This window comes from Prionailurus bengalensis, chromosome E4 (genome assembly GCF_016509475.1).
Source record: "Prionailurus bengalensis isolate Pbe53 chromosome E4, Fcat_Pben_1.1_paternal_pri, whole genome shotgun sequence".
Classification (NCBI taxonomy): domain Eukaryota; kingdom Metazoa; phylum Chordata; class Mammalia; order Carnivora; family Felidae; genus Prionailurus; species Prionailurus bengalensis.
The window spans coordinates 125,969-152,887 of NC_057360.1; the positions used below are offsets into that span (position 1 = coordinate 125,969).

The window sequence follows — 26,919 nt, forward strand, 5'->3', positions numbered from 1 at the left end:
GAGAGAGACAGAGCATGAACAGGGGAGGGGCAGAGAGAGAGGGAGACACAGAATCGGAAACAGGCTCCAGACTCTGAGCCATCAGCCCAGAGCCTGACGCGGGGCTCGAACTCCCGGACCGCGAGATCGTGACCTGGCTGAAGTCGGACGCTTAACCGACTGCGCCACCCAGGCGCCCCTTCCAAGTATATTTTTTATCTGCTCAGCAATATGATTTTACCCTGGAGGCTTTTTTTTCTCTTTTCCTTTGCTTTTGTTATTTAACCTTTTGTCTTTTTTTTCAACGTTTATTTATTTTTGGGACAGAGAGAGACAGAGCATGAATGGGGGAGGGGCAGAGAGAGAGGGAGACACAGAATCGGAAACAGGCTCCAGGCTCTGAGCCATCAGCCCAGAGCCCGACGCGGGGCTCAAACTCACGAACCACGAGATCATGACCTGGCTGAAGTCGGACGCTTAACTGACTGCGCCACCCAGGCGCCCCTAACCTTTTGTCTTAAAAAAGAAGTCACAGATACTAGCATTAAACAGCAAAAGGGTACATGAGGAATAAAATAGGAATCTGTTACGAGCACTTGTCCTTGAGATAACTTTCATAAACTTGAGATTTATACATACACTCCTGTCCGCTGCTGAGCCAAGTGGGGAGAACGTGTCTTGTTCCTACATTTGTGCTTCATTTTTAAAAAGAGTGAGCTAAGCAACATGCTGGTCAGGTCAAGGTCTGCTTGTATCACCGATGCCACCTCGTGCTCCCCTCAGCCAGGCCAGAGACCCAAAGAAAGTCGTTAAAATCTTCAGACTTTGCCGTGTTTGAAGTTAGTCTCGATCAAAGGCACTAGGACTTGGGTTTTTAACAGGAACTTTTTAAAAAATAGAAGCTGTTGAGGGAGACTTGTGCACGTGCACGTTGAGCTTCTCAAATACAGTGCCGGGACCCCAAAATGCAGGTGTGCTGCTAGGTACAGATTTACTTGCCTTTTGAAATCTGCTACACCAACGGCGTATTAGTTTCATTCTTTGAAGCTGGGATCAGAAGAAAAGTTTTCTTGTGTCCCCGTAAAGTCTGTGCATTATTATTATTTCAGATCCTGGTGTCGTCAGACCAGCTTGAGGGGCTTTGCTGCAGAGACAAGGCGTGAGTGCCAGGACCTCCTGGTTCTGTTTTCTCCCCTCTGCTTCTTCCTCCCTTGCTGTCTTGAGAAGGACAGACACATGCTTGTCACGGAGAATAAGCTCTGTAAGTGCCACCTCCCCCGAGAGAGAATGCTGAGAGAGCTTGTGAAATTTAGTCTTGGACAAGTCAAAAATGCGAGGAACTTAAGATCGTAATAGCAAAGGCTCAGCATCTTTTTCTTTTTCTCTTTTAAGCAATCTCTACACCCAGCACGGGGCTCGAACTCATGACCTCTAGATCAAGAGTCGCACGCACCTCAAGACCAAGCGTTGTCCATGTGCTCCTGGCTTCGTAGGATCTGAGCCCACCGTGCGTCGTTGTCCTGGCCACTGTCTCGGAGCCCCAGTCACCAGATGTCAGTGCCAGCGGTAGCCATCGTTGCAAATATAGCCAGAGATTAGGAAAAGCAGTTACTCTCAAAAGTTAGGCCTCTCTGACCCAACTGAAAAGTACATTTTAGCTTTATGCAAAATGAGGGGTTGTTGTAGAGAGCTGCGACACATTTCCACTTGTTTCTGTGGGGGGTTCTGAGCTTGATCCTTGGTGCTGGGTTGGACTCCTTGCCAGGCCGGCAGGGTGTGGATGGTGTTACTCAGACATTCCACCGGCCCAGGAAGGACAGAGCCCCTGCTCGGCCTCGTATCCCACAGGGGTGGCGACGGGGAGGGGCTGTGTGACTGCTGTGTATGGGAATGCGGCTTGGGGATATGGGGGGGTGGGGTACTGAGGAATTCCTGGTCGTGACAAGCTATCCAGGGAGGTGAGGACTGTCCAGGGACCGAACAAGGCAGACGCCTAACTCAGGAGCGAAGGAAATCACCCCTGGTTTCATTTCCCCAGTTCCCGAATTTTTTCTTTTTCTTTTCATTCTCCTCTGACAGCTGTTTGCAAATCTGAATACTGGGTATTACTAATGACATCGTGAGGGTACTTCTTTTCTGTTTCCTTTTAAGGCCGAGATCCTGTTGTGGTAGCCGGTTGTTAACATAAGTCACAACTCTGGTACAGTAAATAAAGCGTGTCCCTTATTTCGTTGTGGCTGCTTTGCAATCAAAGTGACCGACTGCCTGTCTCTGGTGTTTCTTTGCAGATGCAGTGTTTGAACCCAGGCTTGTCACATGTTTGTCCTGGTAATTTTCCTTGTACCATTAGCTCGTGACTTCTGTTGTCAAGGAATAGAAATGCTTATATCCGCTTTAAGTATTTTCCCCACCACATTTTTGTCAAAAGTTTTGTGGCCTGAGAGCCTGGGACCGCTTTAGAGGGTGGTGGGTTTCGCTTCTGTAAAGATGCTTCAGGTTAAGGCCGCTGGGAGGTTCCTCTGTCTCCCAGTCACCGCACTCCGAGTCTCGCGTGGATGCCTCCGTCACGGCATGCACGTGGCGGCTTGGGGTGGGCATCGAGACACCCGCCTTGTGGCGCCCGCACCTCCTCAGCCCCAGGGCCGCGCTCTTACAGCCCATACGCAGGAGGTCCGTTCTGGGTGACAGCTCAGAAGGGTCCCCCTTCAGGGACAGTAATGGCCAGTAGAGCCTGCTTCCGCTCCACCTGTGAGGTTTGCAACGAAGGATGGCTTGTTCTTCGGGACCCTCGTGGTGGAGCCCCCCAGCCGCGACGGGTTACGTTTCAGTGTTTTCGGGGTGGCTGGCGATTGCCGAGCTTAGGGACATGCGGTATTTGCTGTGTTAAGATACCCTCTGCCTTCCGCTGGCCCTGGTTTCTGATGTATCCCAGTTACAGATGCGTTCTTCCAGCCAGACCTCTGTTTGGAGTCTGACAACACAGCATTTTAAGAGAAGCCTGAGTAAAATATTCTGGTGTATCGCATATCTTGCATTCTGACATGAATAAATATCCTTGCTTTTTCACTTGTTATCCCCTCGTTTCTCAAATCTAGGGCCATCTCACATCTCTGTTTCACAGTTACTACGTTCTGAGGAGTTTCACGATCTGGGACTCTTTGAACTTCTAAATAACTAATGAGCGTGTTTTCCACATACAAAACTACTCCCACTACATTCGTGACATACCAAACGCTAACGATGTCTTCCTTCTTGGGGCTTGGGTAGCGTAAGAGTCTTTTCTTGCCAAAAATAACATTAGCACATATTACAAAATGTAAATAAATAGGACTAGAATGTTTGCTTACTGTCTTCTGTGGAACTTCATTTTACATCAGAGACAGCGATGTGTCGTCACGTCACTTCATCGAAGCCTGGAGCAGTGGTGACAGGTGTTTGTATGCAGGTGACACGTGTTATTTTCCCACAAAGTCTGACTTTTGGAAAATTAACTTGCGTGTATTTTATTTCATGACATAAGGAAAGTACGTGTAACTTTCTCCATAAATATCAGAGGTCTGACTTCGAGAAGATTTCATTTTATCAGTCATAACTCCGCTCTTAGCGTATGCACGGCGCATCCGTTTAGATGCGTTTAAGGTTTGGTACCGGTGCCCCAGTCTTACTCTGATGAGGTTCAGAGTGGGGGTCTTCGTTCTAGGAGCCCATCTCGTAATGGGAGCATCTCCTGTAAAATAAAATCTCTTACTGTGAAATCCTGTGTTGCAAATCAGAAACATTTGCTCTCCAGAGCCCAGGGCCGCACTATGCTTTCCTGTAAATCATCACATGGGACAAGACTGTATTCTTACATGATCTACAGCCTAGTTATTTTGTCACGGCTGAAATGTTCCAGCTTCTTTAGATAGAAACTAGCGCATCTGGGCCTCCTGTCCTGCTCTGACATAACGCATTCTCCCTGCTCTGAGCGGTCGAGGGCTCTCCTGCGGCTCGCGACCAGACAGAATGTTTGCCAGGGTTCCCACCCGAAGCCCGTAACAGACTAACCTCCTGGACTTGGGTTTTACATTGAAGAAGGCGCTGTAACTTTTGGTTAGGTTAAGGAAGGCTCAAATTTTTGTCTATATTGAGTATTGCGTTGTCAGATTTTATTTTCTTTTCTTTTCTTTCTTTTCTTTTTTTTTTTTTTTTTGTCCACAGGAAAATAGGAGGCTACCTTTTCTCTGCAAGTTGCTAATCTCTGTGTGTTTTGCTTTAAAATAGCTTCTGGGGCGCCTGGGTGGCTCATCAGTTAAGCATCTGACTCCTGATTTCCGCCCAGGTCATGATCTCACGGTTTGTGAGTTCGAGTCCCGTGTTGGGCTCTGTGTGGAGCCTGCTTAGTATTCTCTCTCTCCCTCTTTCTGCGCCCCCTCCCCCCATCTCTCAAAATGAATAAACGAACTTAAAAATACAGCTTCTGATCTTCAGTAAAATTTTTAGAAGTGTTTAGATTAATAGGTAAATTTTATTCCTGATGACCAAATTGCTTTCTGGATTATTGGTAAAGTGGATATAGTTTAGTAGTTTTTCATCAAATCAAGCAAAGGATGTAATGAATAAAATCTAAGATTTCCCAGATCCACTCCTTTCCAGGACTCTATTACTATGCTAGCATAAGGTGGCAGTTAGGCAGAAGGTCTGTTGTCTATTAAATTTAATGGCTCACCGTGAGAGAAAACTTTTATTTATGTTCATTGTTTAAGAATATTTGTGCTGGGGCGCCTGGGTGGCGCAGTCGGTTAGGCGTCCGACTTCAGCCAGGTCACGATCTCACGGTCCGTGAGTTCGAGCCCCACGTCAGGCTCTGGGCTGATGGCTCGGAGCCTGGAGCCTGTTTCCGATTCTGTGTCTCCCTCTCTCTCTGCCCCTCCCCCGTTCATGCTCTGTCTCTCTCTGTCCCAAAAATAAATAAACGTTGAAAAAAAAATTTTTTAAAAAGAATATTTGTGCCAATGCCAAGGAAAAGCCTACCCTCAGAAGCCAAACAAAAATAAACTTTTAAAGAACCTCCGAAGATAAGCTTGCGTGCGTATCGTTACTGGAGTGACCTCTGCTGGTTTGGATAAAAGTGTGAAAAGCCAGTCCTGATACTTCCCGTTATTCAGGAGTTTACTACCCAGAATTGACAAGCGGACAGTAGGTCCACACACACAGTTCTACTTAAAATGTGCTGGGTGTTGGCCGTGGTTTCTTTCCCACGACCACAGAGGAAGTGGGCCTTGGGGCCCGTGGAAATCAGCAACAAAGTAGGATGTGTTTACTGAAACCACATTTATTCAGCTTAACAAATGCGATGTAACGAAGTAATGATGCGACAGTGACAAATTGTAAAACACCAGTTTTTTTCCAACAGATATTTGTCAGGACCTTCCTGAGGGGCATAAAAATGATAATATTAGAGTCTGTGGGGTCAAGTGTAGGTTAAGGGGGTAAAAGAGGTGTAAAAACGACTGAGATAAGAAACTAACACGAGCCAAGTGCTGTGAGAGACTTGGCGGAGGAGGCCGGGGCTTCTGGCCTGGGTAATCCGGGAAGGCTTCGTGGAGGCGGAGTCATGTGATGTGATGTCGAGAATAGACGGGACGAGGCCATCGGAAAGCTGGGCAGAGGCTGCTGCGGGGAAGGAAGGGTGGTCACTGAGACGCAAGGGCGGGTGCGGGGCCGCGGACGAGGTGATGGAGCTGAGACGGCACAGCCGGAGAGGAAGGTGCGGCTGCGGCCCCAGGACAGGTGACCGAGGGTGGACGGCGTGGCGGGCTAACGGGGAGATGCGGGGCACTTTGGGGCTCACGTGACTGAGAGGGTAAGCACACGGGAAATGAGACGTCGCTTGGGGTTGAGACATGATTATACAGCAGGCCCCGCCCCTGCGCCTCGCTCTCTGCGGTTTCAGTTACCCGCGCTCAGTCGCAGGCGACGCTCCTACTGACGGCCTGGCCCCTGGCCCCAGGCACCTGGCGCCCTCACCCATCCGCACAGGGAGGAGGGAGGCGGGACGGCGAGGCGTTTGGAGAGGGGGCTGTGTGAGGGCTTATTACTGGGGGTTGTGGCCTCCGCTCCGCCTCATCCTGGTTCCTGCTGTTCACCCCCACCTCGTGCCCCTTCGTAAGGGAGCCTCATCGGGGGCACGTCTGTGCGGCAAGAACAGTACTGGGGTTCCTCCTGTCTGCTGACTGATTCCCACGCCACTGGGGGTCTCAACTGCGCCCCCCGCCGACGAGGGGGGACCAGTGTATTGAGTTTCTTGAGTCTGAGCTGCTGGCAGAACACAGGGCTGACGGGAGCCGTGGGTGTTGCCAAATTTTAGAATAAGAGAATTACGAGGGTGCCCCGAGAAAATGGACTCGGGGGCCCCAGAAGGCAGAGGACATTAGAGTAGTGGAGACAGAGCGAAGAGAAGAGTCTTGCAGGGACTTTAGGAGGTGAAGAAAGTGAATATTGACTGACGTAGGACCATCAGCTTCCATTTCTGAGGGAACGGTTTCTTTAGATGGTGGGTAAGCCTGAGAAGGAGCAAGAAGGGTGGCCCGGCAAGGAGGGCGCAGACGTCCCGCCAAGGAGGGGGCAGATGTCCCGCCAAGGAGGGCGCAGACGTCCCGCCAAGGAGGGGGCAGACGTCCCGCCAAGGAGGGGGCAGACGTCCCGCCAAGGAGGGCACAGACGTCCCGCCAAGGAGGGACAGGGATGGGTTTCTCGGGGTAATTTATGGGATCAACGACTCTAGAACCTTTGTTTGCGTTTCTTGCAGCCGCGACCTCAATGAGGTGGGATTGGCCGCTTTAATAAACTAAATCGAAGTCCTGTTCAGATGATCCAGGAATTTAAAATACCTTTATTTTCTTTTTAATTTTATATTTCTTTTTTGGAGATTTTTCGGTACTACAGTGTTCGGCCTGCCTATGACATGAAGCCCACCGGCCTGTGATTTCGAGATGAGTGTTTTAACATGTTTTCGTTTTCTTGAGTTAATGCTTCTCTCCCTGTTTCTCCCCAAGATGGGTTGTTTTCTGTGTAAATTTAGAAGAGATGAGCATAGAAGTTACCTTCCTACCTTGAGGAGCTCATACACTGTCTTATTTTTTTCCCACGTTTACAATGATTTTATTTTTGAAGTGTTGTTGACATACAGTATGAGTTTCACAGGTACAACGCAGTGACAGTCGTCCAGTGTCTGTGCTATGGTGGCTCAGCACGTGGGTCTCAGACCAGCAGCGTGGACACCCCTTGGGGTAGGTTCTCAGGCTCCAGCCCCCAGCCCAGACCAGACCCACGGTGGGGAAGCAGCGGCCGCCCTCTCGCCAGCCTTCCTGGCTCTGACACAGGCGACTTTGAGGACCGCTGGTCTCATGGCCACGACTTCCTACTTCCCCTGAAACTCCTTTTATCGAGATAAAATCCACATTCCATAAAATTCACCATTTCAAGTGTACGGGTCAGCGGTTTGTGGAGTACGGGAAAGGCCATGCACCATCACCTCTCTTGAACCCCAGGACGTGTTTACCACCAAGAAGAAACTCTGCCCGGTGGTCGTCGCCCCGGCCACTCGCGCACTTTCTGTCCCTGTAGATCGAGAGCCCGGGACGTTTCACAGACATGGAGCCACGTGGCGCGTGACCTTTCGTGTCGGGCCGTCACTTAGCGCTGAGTCTTTTTACGGCCGAGCGACGCTCCCTCGTGTGCGTGCGTCCCGTCCGTGCGCCACTCGACGGGCCCCTGAGCTGTCTGTCCCTCGCTGTTGTGAATGACGCTGCTGCGGACGACCCCAAGCGGGTTTCGTTCCCTTGCTTGTAAAGGTGCCTGTGCTCCATAGGGCCACACAAACACCAAGTCAGGGAAGTGCGGGGTCAGGCGCCTCTGAGCCTTGGCCCTGTTTTGGGCAACCAGTCGGTCCATGAGCCGTGTGGGGCGTGTTTCTGTTGAAAGACCCCTCATCTAACCCACACCGTTGACTCACTGACGTCGGGCTCACACGCAGCGGCCCTGTGTCTGCGTTTCTCCGAAAAGCACAGCGCGCTGCTCTCCGGGGCCGCTTTAGACGGTGGCACTGCTGGGGCCCCCGGGGGTTCCGTCGGCTAAGCGTCCGACGCTCCGTGAGTTCAAGCCCCGCATTGGGCTCCACGCTGAGCACAGAGCCTGCCTGGGATTCTTTCTCTCCCTCTTCCTGCCCCTTCTCTGCTCTATCTCTCAAAATAAATAAACTTAAAAAAAATTTTAAATGGTGACATTGCTAACAAAAAGCCCAGAAACGTGAACAGCGTGGCGCGAAGTAGAGAAAAGGACGCTGGTGACAGTACGCAAGGCGGGCGTCCCCTGTTTGGTTCACCTGGGGACACACATGTTGCGGGACTCTGTGCGTCATCGGAAGTACCATGACAGCACCGCCAGGACCGTATGCGGTTACAAGTCAGCTTGAGAGAGGAGGCGAATTTGCAAATGTGGGACCAGGGACACGGACGACCCGCTGTGCTTGGCACGCTGCTGCTGTCAGTGGTGACTCTGCTTAGTTTGTGTGCCCATGGCGGGACCCTTTCCTTCCTTCCTCCCTCCCCCCTTCTTCCCTCCCTCCCCCCTTCCTCCCTCCCCCTGCCTTCCTCCCTGCCTTCCCCCTTCTCCCTTTCTCCTGTCCCCTCCCTTCCTTCCCCCCTCCATCCTCCCTCCCTTCCCCCTTCCCGCCTCCTCCCTCCCTCCTCCCTTCCCCCCGCCTCCCCCTTCTTCCCTTCCTCCTTCTCCCTCCCTTCCTTCCCCCTCCGTTCCTTCCTCCCCACCTTCCCCCTTCTCCCCCCTTCCTCCCTCCCTTCCCTCCTCCCTTCTTTCCCATTAAGCCGTCTTAATGGATGCGAAATGGTGTGTCATGCTTTTATTTCACACTTCCATACTTATTAGTGATGTGGAGCAACTTCCCACGTGCATGTTAACCACTCATACGTTTTCTTTGGAAAATGCCTATCCCAAAATTGTGACTACTTTTAGATTATATTATTTGCCTTTTTATTGTTGTTACTAAGCTTTTCTACATTGTGGTTACTAGCCTCTCAGATACGTGACTTGCACGTATTTTCCCCTCCTCTGTGGGTTGTCTTCATTTTCTTGATAATGTTCTTTGAGGCATTAAAGTTTCATCATTTTAATGAAGTCCAATTTTATCTGTTTTTTTCTTTGATTACTTGTGCTTTTGGTGTTAATTTCTTTAATTTTGAAAGTGCCGTATTTATATAATTAATCAGTACAGCCTGTTGAGAGCGTCGTTTACACATTTTTAATTGGAGAAGTCTGAAGAAGAGTTGGAGTTCACGTTTCAGTAGGGTTATCACTTGTTTGCCAGTGGATGTAAAGTATTTGTTCGCAGATACCAGATATTTAAAAGGTTTTTACATTGTGGTTGTGGAATTTAAAATAATGGCATCGTCAGGGCCACAAATTTATAAAAAGTAGTGTCCGATTCATTTAACAAACTGCTGTTTTGTTTAGGAAAATTGAAGGGAAACACACAACTGCTTGAAACGTGACTTTCCTCTGTTTATTAAAGAAGATTCTGCCTCTTTTAAAAACCACGGACTTTCCGCCCTAAAAGCTGGGTCTCAAGAACTATTTGTGAAAGAACGCAAGAATCCCAGAACTTGGAAATAAACACTGTTGGTGTTTATTTGTGTTAGTTTAGATGAAGTAGCCGGCCCTCGGAGTCAGAAAACTGCATCTGTAGCAGCTGAAGTCAGCCTCAGCAAGCAAATAGTATCAGCTAGCATGGCTTTAATCCACTAAGTAACGTTCAGTCGGAAAGATCAAAGGAAGTTACAACCAAAAACAGCCCTTGTTAACAGTTTCCCGGTAGAAGCAGGAAAAGGCTAGAAATCACACGTCACCTCACATCCTGGCTCGCTGACCCCGTGCTCCAGCCGTCAGCAGTGCTGGGACCCTGCCCCTAGGGGCCGAGGACGAGAAAACTCTCCCGCCCTGGCCCTGTAGGAAGCCAGGGCTGCAAGTGCACCCCTGACACAGCGCCGCCCCGGGTCCGGAGCCCAGAGCCGGGTTCAGAGCCGGGTTCAGAGCCGGCTGCTGCGCTCACCCGCCCGCGACCACGCTCGGCCGGGAACGTTTCTTCTTTCCGTGAAGGTAATGCATTTGCTCCTGCTTCCGTTCCTGTGAATTTGTTGTTTTGAGAGTTTATTTAAAAACTGAACTTTTGGTCTGTGCTTCTAGGATTGGATTAAAACTTCGGCTCATAGGTTTGTTTTTGAGTGTAAACCCTGAATGGCACGTTAATGCATTAAAATCTTGCGAGGTTTATTTGAACTGGAGTCTAGCGCTGTAAGGTAAGGTTAGCCGTTTCTTGGGTTTATTAAAATGTGCTTTCCTTAGTAAGTGGGGGGGGGGGCTCGGACTTAAAGTAGTTTGTGTGCTTTCATACTTTGGGAGTCTTCGTAGGCTCCGTCTAAAGGAGAGAATTTTGAAAATACGTGCTTCTCTCATTATTAGCTGGTATGAAAATAGAACCCTGGGAATTACCTTAATCACTTTTGTGAATTGAGTAGTGTAAAAAGACGGTAATGTTTTAGCATCTTCCAACCTATAAAAATAGAAGTTTGGTGAACATACCTACTTGGGCTCGAAGCTTCCACAGCAAGATTAATTCTTAGCAGTGTTCATCTGAAATACACAGGCTGGCTACACCTTCAAGTTGTTTTGAGTCGATTACATTTTTTTTTTTTTTTTGCATTGTATGCATTTTAATTGGGGCAGTGGCCACTACGTTGTAACTGGACTTACTGGTCAAAGTGGGAATCGTCATGTGTTGGCCAAATTTACCTTTTTTCCTTTTCTGTTGAATGTAGTTGACCTACAACACTGTGTGTTAGTTTGGCACATTTATATGCTGCGGCCATGAACACCGTCCTGGTGTTGAGTGCTTCCATCACAGTACATACTTACCCTTTCTTTTCAGTGTTGGGTGCTTAGATCTTAGTGACTCAGCAGGTTCGAGGACTGCGTGCGTCACACGGCATTAGATCTCTGGCTGGTGTCTTGCCCCCGGCAGGTTTGTGCCCTGAATCAACAGCGGCCTTCCCCTTTGCTTAAAATGAGGGTGGAGAGTTTGTATGCCACTGGCAGGAATATTCAGACTATTTTAGACTGTGACATTGCTGTATGTCTGGTGGGAAAGGGTAAATTTTGAAGAAACTAGGCACAGAAAAGTTTTGTGAAAACTGGGGTATTTCATGTAAATCATCGACTGTAAACGAGCCCCTCAGTGATCATGCAAGAAAGTGGGGTCTCTTTTTATAGTTTGGTAACGTTTCCTCTCACAGGTATTCTTGTTGAAATACGTCCTTTTTACCCACAAGAGGGGTCTTTTAGGTCATAGTATTTAATTTTTTTTTAACATTTATTTATTTTTGAGACAGAGACAGAGCATGAGCAGGGGAGGGGCAGAGAGAGAAGGAGACACAGAATCCGAAGCAGGCTCCGGGCTCCGAGCTGTCAGCACAGAGCCCGACGCGGGGCTCGAACCCACAGACCTTACCAAACAAACACCTTTCTTTCTTTCTTCTCCTCCTCCTCCTCCTCCTCCTCCTCCTCCTCCTCCTCCTCCTCCTTCTTTTATTTATTTTTGAGAGGGAGTGTGAGCAGGGGAGGGGCAGAGAGAGAGGGAGACACAGAATCCCAAGCACGCTCCAGGCTCTGAGCTGTCAGCACAGAGCCCAATGTCGGGCTCGAACTCACAGACCTTACCAAACACCTTTATTTTTTTGTCTTTCTTTCTTTCTTTCTTTCTTTCTTTCTTTCTTTCTTTCTTTCTTTCTTTTTCTTCTTCTTCTTCTTCTTCTTCTTCTTCTTCTTCTTCTTCTTCTTCCATTTATTTTTCAGAGACAGAGAGCATGAGCAGGGGAGGGGCAGAAAGTGAGGGAGACACAGAATCCGAAGCAGGTTCCAGGCTCCGAGCTGTCAGCACAGAGCCCAACGCGGGGCTCGAACTCACAGACCTTACCAAACAAACACCTTTCTTTCTTTCTTTTCTTTCTTTCTTTCTTTCTTTCTTTCTTTCTTTCTTCTTCTGTTTATTTTTGAAGTAGAGAGAGACAGAGAGAGAGAGAGAGCATGAGCAGGGGAGGGGCAGAAAGCGAGGGAGACACAGAATCTGAAGCAGCTCCAGGTTCCGAGCCGTCAGCACAGAGCCTGACGCGGGGCTCGAATTCACAAACCGCGAGATCATGACCAGAACCCAAGTCCGACACTTAACCGACTGAGCCACCCAGGCTCCCCGTAGCTCATAGTATTTATAATTAAGAGAGCTGTAGTTCTCTTTGAAGCCTCAGAAGTCACTGACTATGTAAATCATCTCCAGTTGTGGCTGGTGCATTGACTACTGTCCGTGGCTTTCTGTCTGCTGACACATTTCTGCTTCTTAAAGTGTTACAGCAAAGAGTCTTATCATCGTGTCATTTATTTTTGAACTTTGCGTCTCTAACAGACTAAATGCTTTTGTTGCTACTCTTGAATATTGGAGTATTTTATTAGATTACACTTTATCTGTAACTTTTGTTTTAGCGTACAAACATAGGCAGGGTATTTTTGTGTATTTTCTGTGGCTCGGGTAGCTGACATCTTAGATGTGAATTACAGGATCGTGAGCATGAAGTTTGCACCGATGGTGAAAAATGCTTGTGTCTGACGTGACTGACACACAGCGCAGCTTAGGGAACACTTGTTACCTTCGCCTCTTCCGGAAGAGGCTGTGTGTCACAGCACTGATGCTCCGAGTGTTTTAGCCTGATCCCACGTCCAGACTTGATGCTGAGCCGACCAACCCCTGTGGGCGACCGCGTGCAGCCGCGTGCCAGGGCCTTGCACACCCGTCCTGTGTGTGAGCGTGTTGGCCGGCCCAGGGGTGGGGGTGGGAAGGGGCAGCTCGCCCGTCATCCCGAGTGCGGCCTGCGGCCTTGGCACACAGGCTCTGTGAATGCCGCCTGTTGTTCAAGATGGAAAGGCCCGATCACACCCCAGCTGGGGAATAAACGTGGGCGTCGAGGGCGGGACGGACGAGCTGCCTGGCCGGCCGGCCGTCTTGGGGAAAACACAGAACAAAGCATCTGAAGCAGGACTCAGAGATGCAGGACTGGGAAGAGGCGCGCCTCACTTCTGTCCTCTGTTGTTCTAATCTCCAGCAAGCAGGCTCAGTCCAGGTGCACCTCTGCAGACTCCGCGAAAAACGGTCACGGTGAACACAGGAGGCGCTTAATACCCGCTTGCTAAATAAGGACGACGTTCGCCTGTTCAACTGGAAGACACAATTTGATGACCTCTGCGGGCAGACAAGGGTCCCGCACCGCCGGTCAGTGTGGTTTCGGGTCGTCTGCTACATGTGGGTGGGCAGGTAGGGGTCGCGAGCATCCGCAGTGACGGTGGGAGCAGAGACAGAAAGGGTTTATGAGACTCGCACCCAGGCTCTCACCAAGACTGAACCTGCGGGTCCAGTGTGAGGAAGAAGAAAGTGCTTGTGAAGTTGATGTTTTCCTAAGCTCGAGGTAGATCTCAGGGCCCTTTAAGCGAAAGGGTGTCTTCAGTTGTGTTTGTGCAGATACGCGGAGGGGTTGCTGCGTAGACTGACGGGTACCCTGGAGACGCTGTTTGCTGGACAATGAGGCAGAGCCATTTGGGGAGCGGCTTGGGAAGTTAGATCTGCTGCTTCTCAAACTTCACAAAACAGCGGGGCTGGAGCCCGCTCTCAGACCCTTGGGTGTGTGGGGATTTGTGGGGAAGGCGCGGGTCAGGGTAAGAGCTTCGTGAAAAAAACATACGCCACCTTCAAAACCAAACAAGCTCGAGTCCTTGATGGTGATCGAGCTCGGTTTTTGACGTTACGGAAGACGTTTCACATCCCCTCACATTCTTTCGCCTCCCGGGATGTGGGAGTACAATTCTCTTGGTTTGATTTGTCTCAGAGACGTGTTTCCCCTGGAGGCCGGCTGCCGAGTTTTGAGTTTCTGAGATGTGTGAGGTGTTAAAACACTCCTGGTGTCTTCGGGCTTCCTTGTGATGTGCTGGGCACGTCTGGAAGGCTCGGGGACAGACTCCTGCTCTGCCTGGGAAGAGCCAGGGGCACAGACAGGTTGCTCCGGTGTGAGATTGCCCGTTTTGCGATCTTACCTGAGGCAGTGGTTTCAGAGGAAATCTTACGGCCTGAACATGACCCTGTCTCATGGGGAGGGTCCTGCTTGTCACCAGAGCGTTGTGGAATTCTCACTGGGCCGGACTTGAGGGGAGACGCGGGCCAGGGGTCTGTGGGTGTCTGAGCCACGGATTGGAGCATTGAAGGGCTTAACATGCAATCAGAAATCTTTTCCTTCCTTCCTTCCTTCCTTCCTTCCTTCCTTCCTTCCTTTCTTTCTGGCACAGAACTTCAGGGAACATGCTCTTTTAATACAGGGGTTTGGGACTTCATTTCAGAGATTGACAAGGGGTCAGGGGACATAATTTTTCTTTTGGGTTAAATAAACTCATTAGTCAGATTGGCTGGGTCCTGACCTCAGTCACAGGACCCAGAAGTAACTGTGATGCCTAGTTCCACTTTCTCACATGGAGGCATGTGAACGCTGCCCATGTGACTGTCTCACTGAGGCTCTCTCCCTACCGCACTGTTGCCCCCACGCTTATAACTTCAAAAATACCCTTTTCATCGTTACAGAGAGAAATAAAGACCACCAGAACGCTCCGAAGCTCGTCCCATGTGAAGGACCTGTTCTGCATGCTGTTTGCGATGCGGCAACATTTTGCCTAAGAAATACTTAAGCAGTATTTTCTGAAAGATGGATCCCTTTAGTGGCGGTTGCCCGCTGTTATAACTTGATGGGCATCGGTTGTACAAATTCTCAATCTGTGGGTCTCAGCCCTAGCCACACACTGGGATCATCTGAGGAGCTTTTTTTTTTTTTTTTTCAACGTTTATTTATTTTTGGGACAGAGAGAGACAGAGCATGAACGGGGGAGGGTCAGAGAGAGAGGGAGACACAGAATCGGAAACAGGCTCCAGGCTCTGAGCTGACAGCACAGAGCCTGACGGGGGGCTCGAACTCACGGACCGCGAGATCGTGACCTGGCTGAAGTCGGACGCTTAACCGACTGCGCCACCCAGGCGCCCCAATGAGGAGCTTTTAAAAAACGCTGATGACCGCAGTCCATTACAACATGAATTAAATCAGAGAACCTGTGGGGCCAGGGCCCTGGGTCTGAAGGGTTTTATATTACTGAAATGGTTCTAATGTACAGAAGAGGTGGAGACCATTGGAATAGACTCGTAACTTCATGAACATTTGTTGTATTTATTACAGTCGCTTCACGATTTGTAGCGTAGTCTAGGTGAACTGAACGTCGTGGCTGGCTCCTGGGTTACGAAGGCCGCTTATTGGAAGGCTTTCCGGAATTTTTTTGAAAGACGATTGACTGATACTAATAATTATGGAAAACCCCCCTGGGTTTATTTTCCATGTTCTTAGTTACACCAGTGGGTTCATCTGACATTGAAACTCAAAGATACAAGAAGGGGCGCTTGGGTGGCGCAGTCGGTTAAGCGTCCGACTTCAGCCAGGTCACGATCTCGCGGTCCGTGAGTTCGAGCCCCGCGTCAGGCTCTGGGCTGATGGCTCGGAGCCTGGAGCCTGTTTCCGATTCTGTGTCTCCCTCTCTCTCTGCCCCTCCCCCGTTCATGCTCTGTCTCTCTCTGTCCCAAAAATAAATAAACGTTGAAAAAAAAAATTAAAAAAAAAAAAAAAAAAAGATACAAGAAGCCTTTCTTTCTTCAGGCCGTAAGTGCTTGTGGGGCCGGCGCTGTATGGGGAGTGTGGGGAGACGTCGTGGGTGTTGTGCGGGCTGATAATTTTTTGTGGATGAATGTGGAAGACAGATGTCTGAAGAGTGTCCTAATAACTTCAGCACAGCAGTAGTGTTCTTGGCATACAGATTTAGGAACGTAAGTGTTCATGGTGATAAGGTGTTCTTAGCTCTCACGTATCCCAGACTATAAAGAGAAGCTTCACTTTACGCCTCTCCTCCCAGGTAGGTCTGCTACCAAAGGCACACTCCACACAGAACAAAGGAGCACAGTGAGATTAGAAAGCCTGTCACCTGCCCACCTGTGCGGGGCTCGCATCTGACAACAGGACTGCTTTCCACATTCGGGGTTTTCTGATTTGCTGGGGCACTGTAAGATCTTCCTTGAGTTATTTAACTTTTATACTCTTTGTTGTAAATCTGGGAGGGAAAATTATGAGGCCGTTTTTTTTTCCCCCGTATCGTTAAGCTGTTTGTAAATACCGTGAACAGCTTCTGTAAAACTGGAACGCTTAACATTTACGGTTCGTTGGTGTCTTTATCAGTGTCGATTGTGTGTATTGAAAGAGGTCATATAAAGAAGATTTCATTTTCAGAGGTGGTGTTTGTTAACATAAGTCAAAACCACCTTCTTGATAATATACATTTAATAGACCAACAGTTGAGCTTTCGTGGTAAAAGAATAGTGATCTGCGACTCCCAGATTTGCCGGGACTCAGTCCGTTGGCTTCCTCATGGTGTGTGGAGGGCGGGGCACGCGGACAGGTGGCCAGATGTTTGCCCCGGATTGTCCGGGACATGACTGCTAACGTATTGCCGTTTATGAGGAAGGGGAATGATAGCAATACCGAGAATTCTTTGTAACTCGTGAAGTCCCCACAGGGGAGTAAGTACAGACACTGCTAAGCCGTCTTATTGAAGGAGAGTTTATCGGTAGAAAGTTCACGAACTCAAACAAAAATAAGACAGTTTAATTTGTCTCAGAAGAAGAGAAGATCGTATTCCCTTGTGTAAGACCATTCTTTTCAGTTCCTTAACACTGGTTCTTTGATTAAAGATACAGATTTTGCTGTCAGGTCACAATTACGTTTTCATCGTCCAAACCCTCCATGTCAACCAAGATTGGCCCCTGGCTGGCTTTTCAGGTTTGCATAACATGATGCACGAGTGGAAGGCACTTCTGAATTCAGCGGAAGGGGCCTCTGACGCTCTTGGATGCTGAACCGTACCTTTCAAAACTGTCTTGGGAAACAGTGAATTCAGAGGCTGGTTTTCACGCAGACCTTCACACTGAATTTTGTACCAGCAGCCTCTGGCGGTCCCAGAGCAGCCCGTTGGACGTGGCGCTGGCCCGGAGGCATCTTGAGGTAGGAGGAGAGCCTCACTTTCAGAGGCAGCCTGGTCTGAGGCCGGATCCCAGTCGTGTGATTTACGTGAGTTAGTACTTCAGTACTTGGCCCTCAGTTTTCTCTGTGATACCTGCTCAGGCATCGCGAGGAAAGTGCCTGACACAGTGAGATGAGGAAACCAGCTTTAATAATAGCCCTTTGGGGGGACATATCCCTGGAGCCAAACCTGGCCGACACCCTCCAAACGGACCCGCTACAGACGTTCCTCGTCAGTGACTGTTTGCTCCCTGGCCGCGGCTCTAAGGGCTAAGGGGTCGACTTGCTGCCCCTGCTCAGGGACGAGGCCATCATTTGGGGGAAGCATCGAGCAGCGTGAGAGGAACCGCTTCGTGTGAACGCCAATTTGATGAGTAATGGATACAAGTGCTCCCCAGACTGGATGCCTAAGGCCTGGCGTGCAGAGGGGCCCCCGGCGTGTCTGTCGCCCATCTACTAACCCGCCAGCACGTGAGGGGAGAAGATCGTCTCCCGCGCTGAACTGGGCCCAGGACTTCAATCCACATTCAGGAGTCGCACCAGAACGGTTAAAAGCTGATTGGCTATTTCTGTGCACCTAACTAACGGTTTACGGGTTGTGACACAGGCCATACTTGGTCACCAACTCGAGCCTCTCGTGTTAACTGTGTTGCTTTCCTCCGCCTTAGTCGGAACGGCAGGCCCTCCTTTCTCTGTCTCTGCTGTCTTTCCCCCGCTCGCTGGCTCCGTGCTGCTTTAATTGTGCGTATGCCGCCCCAGCCGCGGCCTGGCTCTCCGGCAGCCTCCGCGCCTGGTTTGCCGCACGCACGGTGTCCCAGCGGCCGGCGTGTGGGCACGGGTTGGAGACCTGCGGCCTCACTCCAGGTGGGCGCGTTCAAGAATCCGCATGTCGGCAACGTCCCGCCCGTGATCCTTCTGTGTGGGAAGCACTGGGGTAGAGTTTTGTGTTTCACTTAGTGAGGCTGCTCTGGGGAGCACCGCCCTTCCCAAACAGCCGGCCGCGGACAGCATGGGATCGTGCTCGCGTTCGCGTCTCGCCACTTGCTGGGACGTTTGCTCTCCTGAACCTGACGAAGCAAAGGGTTGTCCTAGAGCACATTGTGGGAGCTGGTGGGGTGTCGTTTACAGAGAGCCCTCAAACCCCTGACGTCGGGCTTCCTAGCCGAACCCCCAGACTCTGTGTGTGCCGTTGTGGCTGGAGCAAAACGGAGGGGTGACGCCTGCCACGCCGTTCTGAGCGTCGAGTCAAGTGGGATGGTGTGTGTGACAGTTCGGGGAAAGCTGCGGCAGCCCCGCCTGGTTAGTGGCCACGTGGTCCCTGCGGTGATTGGGGCGGGTGTGCAGGGTGCCTGCTTCGTCAGGAGCCAAAGGCCGCGTGGCCCCCCAAGCGCCAGCGCACGCAAGACAACGATGCTGGTAGACAAGTGAACCGAGGGCTTGGGACTGGTGGCTTTGAATGTATTGAAACTGGCGTGTTATGTTCATGAACAACAGGAAAATACACTGAAACTTCTGGCCGTGCGGCCCCATTGCACCCCACGCCGGTGCCTCAGGCTTCCTCTTGGCTGGGTCCGCGTGCCGTGGCCCCGAAGAGAATGGGCCGTGACCGCGGGGTGGTTGTTCACAGGCGCCCACTGTATTTGACCCCAAACTGGCTTTAAACTTCATCAGAAGTTCTGCTTCACCGCTTTCACGATCGCGTGTACATTTGTCACCATAGTGTCATCTTACCATGTTGGCTCTTCCTCTGTCCCATCAGCTTTCCTGTTAGCTCTCTCTGTCTTCGGCTCAGGCCAAGTTTTTTTCTCATCTGTCTCAGTGTTAAAGAAAGATCTTTCCCTCTGTGGAAAGTCATGCTTGACTTCAGATCAAACCTTTGCTGTCTTCCCGGCCACCTGAATTCCTATACGAATGCATCTACCAAACTTAATTCATAGACATTTCTTAGAATAATTTCTTTTCTGTTTTTGCTCATAATTATTTTTTACTTGAAATTCACAACTTATTTATAAGGTCAATTTGATTATTCCTGTCTTATGATTAAAGAGACTGAATCATAGAACGTTCACATGACTTACTTCAAATACAAGCCAGTTAGAGTTCAAATTATTCTTTATTTCCACCATCAGAAGACGTCTCCAAGTTAAGGAACAGGTTATGTTCCAAAACTTCATTTGTAAGTCGGATATTTGGCAATGCACTGCATTTTACCAAAGTGGGGGACGTGTTCCAAGGGCGATGAGGCCCCCGCTGCCCTTCAGAGATCTCTTTAGCTCTTATGTAAGGAGCACATGAAGCATTTGCAGCAAAAATAAGAGAAAATGATCATTGTGATTCTGGTCACAAAGTTCTCCGTCTTGGGAGAAGCATCCGATTAGAAGATGGGGAAACAGGTGGAATCGGAGAGTCCGCGGGGGCGTCAGGCCACAGGGAGGGCTGTCACAGGCCGTGACGTTCTGTCTGAAGCCCAGTTTCTTGTTAAACCGAGGATTTGGGTTGTTGTTAGATAGTTGGCGTGGCATGACTCCCCTGCCAGCTGTGAGTATTAGCATCTGTGGGATTGATGGAAAAATAGACTCTGAGGATAGTAACACACCTGATGGAAAAAAACAACCCAAAAAACCAGAGAAGGTGTCCCCTTTGATCCCCTGGCTGGAGGGGAGGGAGGTCTTGGGTCCCCAGGAGCGGGGGCTGCTGTGCTGGGTCCTGCAGAGAACGTGAGCGTCCTGGGTGGAGGGTGAGGGGCCGTGACTGCGTGTGGAGTTTGTCCCAAGAGTGTCCAGTGCCGGGAGCACGGATCTCACACAGCCAGGCCGCTGTGTGCTCCGGCAGACCCACAAGCATGGGAGGGTTCAGTTGGCTTTGAAAAAAGTCTAGCGCCCCTTCGACGTCCTCTGATGTAGGCCTTACTGATTCTGGAATATCTGCATCAGCTTTTTTGTTGTTGTTATAGCAAAAGGGGGGATACATTCTTCAGCAAAAGGAAGCTGAGGTGACAGAACCTCCCTGAGGTGGCCTCGGGGTGAGACCCCGCCTCCAGGTGGCCTTGGGGTTTGACCCCGCCTCCAGGTGGCTTTGGGGTTTGACCCCGCCTCCAGGTGGCTTTGGGGTTTGACCCCGCCTCCAGGTGGCCTTGGGGTGAGGCCCTGTGATCATGAATTGAGCCAAAAGCTTAACCAGCAGAGCCTCCCGGGCACCCTGACATAAGGTGTTCTTAGGATTATTCAAATTATTCTAACTTGCACCACTTGCTGCCCTCAGGGTGGCCCTTCATTTTGTCCGTAACAACTGCATCCTCACACCGATGCCTGGTGGAGGGTTCAGGGGCGATGTGGGTGCCCCTCCCTCCCCTCCTGCACGGTTCTGACTGCTCCCCCATACTTCCCTTGGGGACGGGGATGGTACTGGGACGGGACGGCAATGGGGACGGGGACTGGACCGGGATGGGGATGGGACAGGGACGGGATGGGGACAGTGACTGGACGGGGACTGGGTGGGATGGGGACGGGACGGGGACAGGACTGGGGGAGCAGCGGGTCTAAAAACGGAAGTGGGAGGTGCAGGCGGGACACACGGAGCATCCCGGTCCCCGCGCAGGTGCCACCGCGTTGCCCCCACGCTCTCCACCCTGTAGATAGCCTCCCGCCCAGCCGTCACTGGACATTGTCGTGTCGTTTCTGTCGTAGGGCCGAGAAGCTGGAGCATGGCCGTGAGCAGCGGGAACCGCGATGTCGTGCTCCTGAGCAGTGGCGGCCCCGGCGCCCTCACGACCTGCAACGGGGACCCCGCCGCCCACCAGCTCTCCGCAGAAGCGCCCGGAACAAAAGCGTGCGTGAACGGATGCCCACGGGTCAACGGCTCGGCGAAGTCATCCCGTCTGGCCGCCGACGTCCCGCAGCGAGCGCCTGCCATGTGCCGCTGCCCCGCGCACCCGCCCTGCCCCCCGCCGGCCACCCCAGAGCCCCAGCCTGACCCTGGCTTGGGCCCCCGCTGCCCACGGCCGCACTCTGACTTCCCGGCACGCCCCTGTCCACACCGCACGCCCGCCTACCAGCCTGCCTGCCGCCTGCAGCCGGCCTGCTTCTGCCCGCACCGCCCGTGGCCCGGCCACTTCCCACACCAGCCCGGGCCACAGCACACGGCCAGCGTCAGGTGAGTGTCCGGCTCCCCAGAAGCGGGGACACGTGTGTCAGAGAAGGGGGACCAGTGCAGCCGAGACACGCTGTACCGATCCCGTCTGCCCAGTTCCCACCCAGACCCTCCCTTACTTCCTGCCTGCGGGGCGGTTCCCCGTTCCCCGTTCCCCGTGGCCCTGGCCTCCAGAGGTCAGTCGAGTTTGTGTTGTTCGACATTTCTGCCTCCTTGTGGGGGACACGTTTGTGATGTGGCTGCCCAAAGGTGACCAGCCTCTGTGACAGAGAAGCAGGAAACGGCTTCCTCCTGCTCCCTGCGTTCGTGTGCTTGGGGTGTGTGCAGAGCCGACCTCCCCGCGCCTGCGGGTGGGACCCACACGTGTGCAGCACAGAAGTTGGAAAGCTACGCGTTGGGAAGCATTCGGGGTCCGGCGGACTGGAAAGCCGCAGGCACGTTGGTGTCCTTGCCGGCTCCCCCAGTCCGGGCCGGGTTTGTCCCGCGGGCACCGCAGGCGAGCGACGTCAGTGTATTGGGTGAATGTCCAGTGGGTGCAGAGACCAGGTATCCGCCCTGGTTTTAGGTGATGAGTTTTACAGGAGCAGGAGAGCGCTCTCCTTGGCTGACGCGCATCTCGTTTACCTGCGGGGGGACCATCTGTCTGGCGCGCAGTTTGACCAGCGCGGACGCGCGTGCGGTCCACACCTCGGCCCGCTTGGAACGTTTCTTTCTGGGGCGACCGGGGAAGGCCCCTCCTGCTGCCGTCTGGCTCCCGCTCTGCGTTGGTTCCGCCGGCTCGGGGGCCTGACTGGAGCCCTGCAGGGTGTGTGACTTCGCATCGGGCAGTTCGAGCCCAGCTCGGTGTTGTTAAGGCTCCTCGAGTGGCCAAGTGCACTGGTTTCCCTTTTTGCTGTGGAGCAGCTGCCCCCTGTCTGCGTGCGACACATTCGCTCTTGCTTAAAGAGTCTGTACAGACTTGTAGTTACAAGTCCCAGCACGGAGACTGTAGCTGGTGATACCGTATCGTGTGTTTGACTTTTGTGTGTTTTTTTAAGGTTTTTATTTTTAAGTAATCTCTACCCCCACCGTGGGGCTCAAACTCACAACCCCAAGATCCAGAGTCACACGCTCCCCAGACTGAGCCAGCCGGGCACCCATGAACTGCCTGTTTGATGGTTGCTAGCAGAGTAGATCTTAAAAATTCTCACGGCAAGAAAAAACTTCCACGGCTCTGTGTGGTGACAGATGATAACTAGACTCTTTGGGGTGCTGGTTTCACAGAGTGTACAGATATCAAATTAATTCATTTTGGCGCTCGCCAGAGCCCTTTCCCCGGGTGGGCGTGGGAGGGGCTCAGGGAAGCCACGTCCCGGGCATGTCCTCCCAGCGTCCTGTGGTGTGACCAGCTTTCCGCTTTGAGTTAAACGGTGTAAGTAGTTGACTTCCAAGTCGTGTGGCCGTCGATACTGATGCTTTAGAATCAGCAGTTACGTGGTTGCAAGGCGTGAGGGGAAAGAGTTGTACGTTTTGAGGCTGCTCCCTCCTTTAAAAAACTTCAGGAAACATCAAAGCCACGAGCAGGGAACCGATTCTCTTCATATGGCAGGTGTGCCAATATGTTCAGGACTGAACATTCCTCAAAAACTTACTTTTTTTTTTTTTAATTTTTTTTCAACGTTTTTTATTTTATTTTTGGGACAGAGACAGAGCATGAACGGGCGAGGGGCAGAGAGAGAGGGAGACACAGAATCGGAAACAGGCTCCAGGCTCCGAGCCATCAGCCCAGAGCCTGACGCGGGACTCGAACTCACGGACCGCGAGATCGTGACCTGGCTGAAGTCGGACGCTTAACCGACTGCGCCACCCAGGCGCCCCTCAAAAACTTACTTTTAAAGAGAGACTCCGGTGTGCATGGAGCTTGAAGCAGAATGGCGCTAAAAAAAAAAAGATCAAGATGCGGTATTTGTCCATCGAGACAAGTTACAGAAAAAAACATGGACTGTTACGGGAGAAACCTCATAGTTGGGATTTTTTTCTCAAGAGCTTGAGCGTCCTGGTGAACTGTTTGTAACAGACATAGCGTCTTTCAAAGATGCGTGTAAAGGCGGGTCTGTTTCCAGGTCTGTCTGTGACACAATTTATCGTAAAACCCGTGCAGCCACACAGAGCTCCTTCCTTATTCCTTCCGTACGCTTGCTAATACGTATCATTGGCAGTTTTTCCGGAGTGCTCCCCCGTGCGGGGCCTCAAGGATGTCGTTCTGAACAAGGCGAGACCTCACGGAGCCGTAGGGCGGTGGGAAGGGACACGGGAGAGCAAACTGGCAGCCGTGGCGTTGCGAGGCGTGGGCGGCCATGCAGACACGGGCACGGTTTGTCCGGCGACTTGCCCAAAGCTGGGAGCCCAGCTGCCGCCCTGCTTGGTGTGCCTGGGGCCCGGAGGAGGGGAGCGCGGCAGTGAGAGGGGCGGGGCCCTGAGCCCCACCCCCGGGGCCTTGCAGGGCACAGGAAGGCGATCTCTGGATTTCGTCTGCGGCCCGTGGGCGGGCATCATAGATTCGTGTGTGTGTAGACCTTTCTGTTGCAGAAAGTATACCCGGCGTGCGGTCGGTCACCGTAGCCGCTTTAATGGGCACCGCTCAGTAGCACCACGTACACCCGCACCGCTGTGAAATCACCACCACCATCCGCCTCCCGAACATTCTTCATCTTCCAAACTGAAAATCCGTACCCACAGAACGCCGGCTCCCCCGGCCGCCCCCCCAGCGCCTGGCAGCCGCCGTCCTGCTCCCCGTCCTGGACGTGGACGCAGCCGCTGGCACCTTGTATGCGGTCACACGGTATTTGTTTGTCCTACGTGACTGCTTTCGGTCCACGTGGTGCCCCCAGGGTTCATCCAGGTTGGAGCAGGTGTCACAGTTCCCTTTGCAGAGCTGGGTGACATCCCACGGCATGCACGCACGCTGTGCGTGCCCACGCATCTGGTGACGGCCACGTGGCCTGCTTCCCCCTTTTTTCTCCTGCGGATGATGCTGCCGTGAACCTGGGTGGACAAACACCTATTTGAGTTACTGCTTTTAATTCCCTCGGGGCACATTCCCAGAAGTGGAGCTGCTGGCTCAGGTGGGAATTCTGTACTTAACACTTCGAGGAACCACCAAACTACTCCCTCAGCTGCTGTGCTGTTCTGTTCCCCCCAGCAGTGCACACTCTTGACAACACGTTACTTTGCAGTAGCCGTCCTAACGGGTGTGATATTATGGGGTCTTAAGCATAAAAGATACACAGGCACATTTGCATTTTAGAGAAGCCCATGGCCTGCATTGTGGAGGGTGGACTGACGTGGACGGGAACACTCCCGGCATGGACTGACGTGGGCCGACACTGTCGTGGACGGGAACACCACCGGCGTGGACTGACGTGGGCCGGCACTGTCGTGGACGGGAACACCACCGGCATGGATGGGGACACCACAGGCATGGACTGACATGGGCCGGCACTGTTGTGGATGGGAACACCACCGGCATGGACTGATGTGGGTCAGCACTGTTGTGGACGGGAACACCACCGGCATAGATGGGAACACCACCAACCTGGACTGATGCAGGCCAGCACTGTTGTCGACAGGAACACCACTGGCATGGACTGATGTGGGCCGGCACTGTTGTGGATGGGAACACCACCAGCATAGATGGGAACATCACCAGCATGGATGGGAACACCCCCGGCACGGACTGATGTGGGTCAGCATTGTCGTGGACGGGAACACCACCTGCATGGACTGACATGGGTCAGCACTGTCGTGGATGGGAACACCACCGGCATGGATGGGGAAACCACCGGCATGGACTGATGTGGGTCGGCACTGTCGTTGGCAGAAGGACCACCAGAATACCTGTTGCAGTATTTCCGGTAAAAGTGGAATTTAGAGAAAGTTTCATGCTAAAAGGGTTTACGAGGGAGAATCTACAAGATTTGGTGAACGATTGGATACGGAGGCAGGAAGGGAAGAAGAATCATGGCTGGTGTTCAGTTTCATGGCCAGAGCAGCTGGGTGGGTGGGTGGTGAGACCATTCGCTCCAGCGGGAGCGGTTGGAAGGAAGCAGAGCCGAGCGGCGTTGGCCGTGGCGCAGGGTGTGACCTCCCTGCCCCATGAGGCAGCAGCACTGCTGGGGGTCGTCTTCAGAGGAGGACTGAAGCCCTTGGCCTGGGCCCGGCACGTCCTGACTTGCCTAGCTGTGCTCCAGGCGAGGCGTCGTGTCTCTCAAACCAGGGAGACTCCCAGGAAGCGAGCGGAGGCGTGGCAGTAGCTCTTGTGTCGGCGACAGTGCACAGGACGTCCTCGCTGAGAAATTCTGAAAATGAGGCTGCCGCGCGGTGCTCTGTGCCTGCAGGGTACAACCTGCCCGGCGTGGGAAAGCCGTGGGAGCAGTGGTTCTGGCCGCCAGTCTGTACCGTGAACTTGCACTCGGGATCTCTTCGGTTTCCTTTTGTGGTTTATGCATGTTGCTTTTTTATTGATTGTCTCAAAAACTCCGGAGTTCTCAGCCAGGGTTGTGCATGTATCCGTGACTTGGTAAGGGCAGACGTGCCCACAGCCCTTCGAAGGGGGTCCTCGAGGCTGCCGGGCCTGCAGTAGCCACGTGTGCGGACGGGAAGTCACGTGCTCTCTGCACCCAGGCCACAGATGGGCCCGCCTGTGGGTGTGTGTTCTGTGTTGTAGGTTTTATTTGTTTATAAAACATGTAAACCATAGAGAACGTTCTCAACACGCAGTCAGGGAGAAACTGTAATTTTATCCTGGCCCCCCTGTTGGCGTCTGTCCCTTTCCTTACCTTCTGGAAAAAGGTAGGTTCGGTTTTCTCCCTTCTTGGCGCTTTAGGCTCCAGCACGTCTTTCTGAAGATTCATTGTATCAGTCACCTGCATGAACTTTGTTGCTTTGTGACGTTATCTGTTACCGTCTTGATTGATCACAGTATACCCTATTTTAATCCCGTTTATCACCAGATATCAAGTAGCTTACATAGAACTCACTTTAAAGCTTCCAGTTCACTTGCAGGTTCCCACCGGCATACCCACGGTCTGGCCATTAATTCGTGTCTGATGGGGAACACCCAGGAATTCAGCAAGGCAGGAAGTAAGGTCTTCCTACCAAGAGACAAGGCCTCCACCCAGCTGGCCATCAGAATCACAATAAATGAGATAATAATGATGTCCCCTTTGCGCTAGCGAAAAATACAGAACTCTGGGCCATCAGAGGAGGGCAGGGACTTGTGGGTTGATGGGCCAAGGGCTTGCACGGCCCTCGAAGGGTGACCATCCAGGCCGCGGTGTCGGAACTGGAGGGAAGGGGCGAGGGGAGTGCGTGCAAACCTGAAAGCGTGTTTGAGAAGGAGAAAAGGGGTCGTGTGCATGGTGACGTGAGGGCGGCTCCTGATGGGACATTCTGAGCACGGCCCGGCGGTCTGTTCTTTCTCCTCTGGCGTCTGGAAAATGCCTGCCTCTGTGGAGCCTGTCACACTGCATGGCTTGAAGGAAGTGTGGGATCTTCTTGCCGC

The 26,919-nt window shown here is 52.0% G+C and overlaps 1 protein-coding gene across 5 annotated transcripts in view; it reads left to right on the forward strand.

Moving 5' to 3' along the window:
• The window catches only part of DISP1 (dispatched RND transporter family member 1), a 183,865-nt gene that overhangs the window by 111,940 nt on the left and 45,006 nt on the right, over positions 1–26,919 (forward strand). For 4 of the 5 annotated variants that reach the window (XM_043567755.1, XM_043567756.1, XM_043567759.1 and 1 more), the window contains one exon: positions 20,915–21,380. In XM_043567755.1, the coding sequence (XP_043423690.1) occupies positions 20,915–21,380 (466 nt within the window). Of the gene's footprint in view, positions 1–8,651; positions 10,132–20,914; positions 21,381–26,919 lie in introns of those variants that run through there. The other variant, XM_043567758.1, reaches the window with a different exon arrangement.